The 5,667-nt window shown below is 40.4% G+C and overlaps 1 protein-coding gene across 1 annotated transcript; it reads left to right on the plus strand.

Moving 5' to 3' along the window:
- The first annotated feature begins 632 nt into the window (after positions 1-632).
- On the plus strand, positions 633-4,767 carry LOC131197742 (C-type lectin BpLec-like). Its single transcript, XM_058182184.1, has 5 exons — positions 633-699; positions 1,711-1,802; positions 1,943-2,083; positions 3,836-3,956; positions 4,640-4,767. The coding sequence occupies exons 1-5, from the start codon at positions 633-635 to the stop codon at positions 4,705-4,707; spliced, it is 489 nt and encodes a 162-aa protein (XP_058038167.1). The 3' UTR covers positions 4,708-4,767.
- Positions 4,768-5,667: the final 900 nt, after the last annotated feature.

A 5,667-nucleotide genomic window follows, 5' to 3' on the forward strand; every position in this document is an offset into this window, starting at 1 on the left:
ACCATGACGCTTAACACCAATAGAATAAAGAAATCAAGTAAATATGATAAATGATCAATAAAGCATGATGTTTGCTTCCCACCAGGGTGTAGAATCAATGGGTTGATTTTTGATAATTCCTTTCTTTACCTAAGGAAATATTAACCAATTTTCTTTGGAATTAAACTTTACTTGATTTCCTATCAGTTACAAGGAAAAGAAGAGGGTGGACAAGGAAGAAATTTATCCATCTTGATGTCATGCCAGACGTATCTGGAGACTATTTAATGGTTGCTCAGAAAGTGAGAATCCATCAGTCCAACTGTCCACCAACTCAACCTTCGCAGTTGAAGAACATTCCAAGGTGAGAGGCTGAAAGCATTCTTGGTAAGTGTTGGTTAGATACTCTGCTATCTGTATAGTGATCCAGCTTTGCAATAAGGAGATGGCTTTTGGAAGTAGCAATAGAGCTTTTCATGAGTTGCACGTTAGAAACCATAACAGAAAAGATCAAAATTAAATTATGGAAATTGAAAATTTTCTTTCTTTCTCATATGCATATGAGAAATGCATATCTCAAATGCATATGAATGCATTTCTGTTAATTCTTCTGTAACATCTACTTCTCTTTTCTCCTAAAGGGCAACCAGAAGATGGGACTCGCCATGTTCATTGCCCTCTGTTGCCTTGGAATCTTGATCATCAATCCTTTTTTGGGAGGTGAGCCCCCCCCCCCCCCAAATTTAATCGTGATAAGGAAAATATAACAATTAAACAACTTGGATAAATAAGCTCTACCTTCAGACATTTTTATGGTCCTATACAGGTTAGGTGGGATTTTTATGCTGCTCCCAGCCTTCTGAAACTGTACTGCTGAGATGCACTAATAAAATGAACATATTTCAGCAGGGTGATTTGTCAGGTTCCACATCTTAATTTAATTTCCATGTTAACGGAATAGGAATAGGAATAGGAATAGTAATAATAATTATCTCCTTCAGATATTGCCATCTTTTCCAATGACTCCAATACGACATGGTTTTAGTCATATGGGGTTGTCCGTTTGAGATTTTTGCAATGTTAAAGGCAGAGCACAGGACTAGGAGGCCTTTTGGCCACTAACGTTCTTTCAAGCCCCTACAGTATCTTGACATTGGTCTAAAAAATAGATCCTGGACCATTTTCAGGCTTGGCAAGGAGGAAGTGGAAGTATTTTGTGTCCCTATAGTCTTTTTCCTCCCCTTAAAATCTTATCCCCCAAACCAGAAACAGTATTTGCCTTCATAATTGGTGAAGTCCATGGATAATTCAGCAGATAGTCTCCTTCAACCCTTCCAATCATGGCTACTCCCAGCTGAAGAGATTCCATTCAGGAATAAAAAAAGAGTAAAGGTTTCCCCTGTCCAGTTTATCTGACTCCAGGGCACGGTTTTCATCTCTGTTTCTTCACAGAGGGAGGCAGCGTTGTCCGAAGATATTTTCCATGCCACCTAAATGGTACCTATTAATCTACTTGCATTTTCATGCTTTCAAACCGCTAGGTGGGCAAGAGCTGTAGCAGAAATGGGAGTTTACCCTGTTTTGCGGTGCTCAGGTCTCAAACCTGGACTGTCAGCTTTCCAGCTGATAAGCTCAGCACCTTTAACCACTGAGCCATCACTCCCCATTCAGGAATATCTGAAAATGATTCTATTTAGTTACATTTTTTCCCCTCCTTTTACCTCCGTGAAGTCAGGGCTGCATCATGCACAAGAGGCTGGCTGCAGAAACAGGGGAACTGCTATGGCTATTTTGATGAGAAACTAAGTTGGGATGCTGCTGAGGTAAGAGCTATTTTTCACCAGTCCGGGTGTAGTGAAAGGTTTCTTGGGAAACCAAAATTACACAACTGGAGATGTGGAATGTTTAAAGTCTGCAAGAATACCACTCGTGAGCCATCTTCTTGTCCTGCTTCTGTTTCTAGTTGGAGTGCCAGAGTTTTGGTCCTGGATGTCATCTTGCCTCTATCCTCAGCATCCAAGAGTCTGCACTTGTGTCTGCATACATCAGAGATAAGCAGCGAGTACGTAGCAATGTCTGGATGGGACTACATGATACCTCTGGGGTGAGTCTGTCATTTCTTTCTTTCTTTTTTTTCATTGCATTCTTTACGTAGTCATTTTACACAGCCACTTCTCTAATTTTTGGTGAGCTGCTTGCTGTGGTTAATATATTGCTAGGAAACCTGAAGTTGTTTGTTGATGCTCATAACTGCAGTCAGTGCTGGGTTTAGGCCCAATTAAGCCAATTAAGCTATATTTGAGGATTATGCAATCTGAACCATTTTCAGAATTTGTTCTTTTTGGCTTTCAGAAATTTATGGGGCATTTTATACGTACTGTAGGTATTAAATTCTTGTGTATCCATTGTTTAAATAATAATTTTTGTTGATGTTTAATAACTGAAGGGGGGAAAAAAACCCTACCAACTCATTAAGATTGAATCATGAAGCTTTATTATTTCCGCATAGATATATGGTGGGATGTGGGATGAAGAGATTTATTTATTTATTTATTTTTCCTTTTGCTCTTATCTCTATTTTTTTCTTATTTATATCTATTACAATCTATGACTGGATCAAGCCACCCAAATGAAAAATATATAATCAGCATATGCCTTCATTTGAAAATAATTTGCATTTTTCACTTTACATTCCTTACTATTAACGTCTAGCGATGTGTTTGTATATCTCTTTAACAATTGGCCCTCCAAACTTTCTTTAGCTTAGGGCCTCACTTGGTCTACATCCTGCACTGATAGAAGTGATGCCAAGACAAGACGAATTTTAAATTACGACCGAATAGCGGTGCTAGGTATTTCACTCCCCCCTTTTTTTGAAGGAGGGACTATTTCATCCTAACACTATAATAACAAAACTTCATTGCAAGTGGCCTTCTGCTTTTACTTTTAACGTAAATATGGATGGTGGGAGATGAGTGGTTGCAATAGCCCAAAATTAAAAGTGAAATGCCACTCATGTGACATCACAAAACCTCCAGAACCGTAAAGCCCACAAACTTGAAATTTGGCACCTCTTGCCTTCTAGGTGCTCACTTAGAAAGGATTTTTCGAAATGACCATCAGAGCATTAGTATTTCTTATATTATTATTAACATGCTCTGATGCTAAGGAGTTAAGACGTTCTACTTCCACTCCCATTCCCATTTCCCACCTGAAAATAATTCTGTTCCAACTGCCATTTGGGCATGATCAGTGTGTGACTCATCTAGCCTGCTGGTTGGGAGTTTGGAGAGGATCAGTGGGACCAGCCTGAGGGAGAGAAAGGGGATAGGAGAAGAGAGGCCTCTGTGAGGCCAGCCTGAGAGAGAGAAGGGGGATAGGAGAGGAGAGGCCTCTGTGGGGCCAGCCTGAGGGAGAGAAGGGGAGATGAGAGGTTTCTGTGGGGCAAGGCTGAAAAGAGAAGAGGCCGATCGTAACTACTCATTAATTTTCAAGCTGTAACTGTCGATTTATCAAGCCTGATCACATAATTTCATAATGGCGGATGGGTATTCAGCTAGTATTTAATAAAATGCAGCCCTGGAGTCCAATATTTCATAGAGCTGAATGTTATATGCAACCATATATAAAATTTCCTCCACTCTCACAGTCATGAGTTGTGCATGATCTCTATTTTTACTTTGGTTCATGGGTGCTACAAAAATGGTCACTTGACAGGTTGGGGATAGTGTTTGAATTTCATTGTAGTCAGTATCTAAAAGTTGCCCACCATGCAACTCTTCCAGCCAATTGATATAGCTTGTGATCCCAAGGGGTTACTTACCTTCTTAACATGTGATTGTGGTCTGTCTTTCAGCAACAAAGAAGGCGATGGAGATGGGCTGATGAATCCACCTTTAATTACAAAGCCTGGTCAGCACATCAGCCAGACAACCGTAATAATAATGAACACTGTGTGGAAGTGACACATTCATCACGTAAGTCAACGCTTCTTACCCGGTGGTCCCTGATGAACCCTGTACTCAAGCCAGGGCCTTCAGGAAAACAAGGGTTTGTTTATTTAACTTAGAGTTATCCCATAAACCAGAGGAATAGAAACTATATGTTTCATGGAATTTTCCATAATTCAAAACTAAAGATATCCTCACTCTCAATATCTCCTTTCTTTAAATAAAAGCCTTTAGGAGAAATGATTAGCTTTCCATGAGGGAAAAGCTAGATAACTGTTCCACAGTTCCCCAATTGTTTCCCTTCCCCTCCCCATGGCTCCGCTCCTCTCCCCTCTGCTCCCCTCCGCTCCACCCCCCTCTGCTCTTCTGCCCTCCCCTTCCTTCCTCTCTTCCTCTCCTCTCCTCTCCACCCACCCCATCTCCTCCCCTCCCCTCCCCTCCTCTTTCATGAATACTAGGACTTTTTCTGTGATGAAGTGAGGGAGATTTATTTTTATAATGACAATTCAATTTTTGGGGAGGGGTGGAATATCAATAACTGTGTTCATTTTTCCATTTATTCTCTGGAGGTCAACATTCGCTTTGCCTTTCGTGGGTAATTCCATTGGGGCACGTGGAAAACTTCCATGGAATATAAAGAAGGACAATATTTTCCAGGCCGCTGCTGGAGGAATTAAGAATTAACTTCTGTCTTATCCTTTGCATTTTAGGTTTTAAATTGTGGAACGATGGGGTATGTGCCAATCAAAATGCTTACGTCTGTAAGTACCAGCTGTAGACTCACCTGGATGAAAGCAGCTGGGATGCATCCGGAACCAGCTACAAAAAAACTGCAAATTATACCGGCATCCTGTTGATTTTACTGCCTCTGATCAGATCTTCTCCCTTCCTCTCTAATCTTTCTTCTTAGAATAGACAACTACACCATTACCCTATTCTCCTGACTTTTTCACAATGGAAATACCATATGAATAAACTCTCCATAGCATATAAATACAATAAAAAGTTTTTGTGGATATTTTTGTCATTCAAGAACAGGGGATGGCAACATAGGTGTTGGGGTTGGGTGGGAGGGGGAAGCAATTTTGTTGGCTGCATCAAATCTAAGAGTTTCATCCCAATATTTCAGGAGAAAGGAATAAAAGCACTGAATGGAAGAGAGAGGAGAAAAGACATGTTAGCCCCCAGGGACATCATAGCAGAAGGGAGTCCCAAAACATCAAGATGCCTCTCATGATTGAAAATGAAGCACCAACACTTCTTTTTCATGCATTCCTTTAAGCAAATAGCTATGTCCGCCATCATGATTTGTATAGTTTTTCTGTGGATACCCCACTTTTGCCTACATTGACTGAGACACAGGATTCAAAGATAGACTACTAAAGCCTGGAGGTTTTCAAGAAAAGATTGGATAACCATTTGTCCAGCATGGTATAAGGACCCCTGCCTTGGGGAGTGGGTTGGACTAGAAGACCTCTAAGGTTTCTTCCAGCCCTATGATTCTAACTTATATGTAAGGCAATGGATGTCAGAATCGGCCCTCCTCCTGGGTATCTGTTCATTTCTCAACAATTTTTCTTTAATTCTTGTCTAATTTTTTTTTTTTTGCATTTATATCCCGCCCTTCTCCGAAGACTCTGGGCGGCTTACACTATGTCAAGCAATATTCTTCATCTATTTGTATATTATATACAAGTCAACTTATTGCCCCCAACAATCTGGGTCCTCATTTTACCTA

Source organism: Ahaetulla prasina, chromosome 4 (genome assembly GCF_028640845.1).
Source record: "Ahaetulla prasina isolate Xishuangbanna chromosome 4, ASM2864084v1, whole genome shotgun sequence".
Classification (NCBI taxonomy): domain Eukaryota; kingdom Metazoa; phylum Chordata; class Lepidosauria; order Squamata; family Colubridae; genus Ahaetulla; species Ahaetulla prasina.

What these genes read in the sequence shown, in the direction of transcription:
- LOC131197742 (XM_058182184.1), top strand. Translation starts at nt 633, where the DNA reads ATGGGACTCGCCATGTTCATTGCCCTCTGTTGCCTTGGAATCTTGATC. An exon ending in CATCAATCCTTTTTTGGGAG is followed by an intron (nt 700 to 1,710) that starts GTGAGCCCCCCC and finishes ACCTCCGTGAAG; the next exon opens with TCAGGGCTGCATCATGCACA. An exon ending in GACTACATGATACCTCTGGG is followed by an intron (nt 2,084 to 3,835) that starts GTGAGTCTGTCA and finishes TCTGTCTTTCAG; the next exon opens with CAACAAAGAAGGCGATGGAG.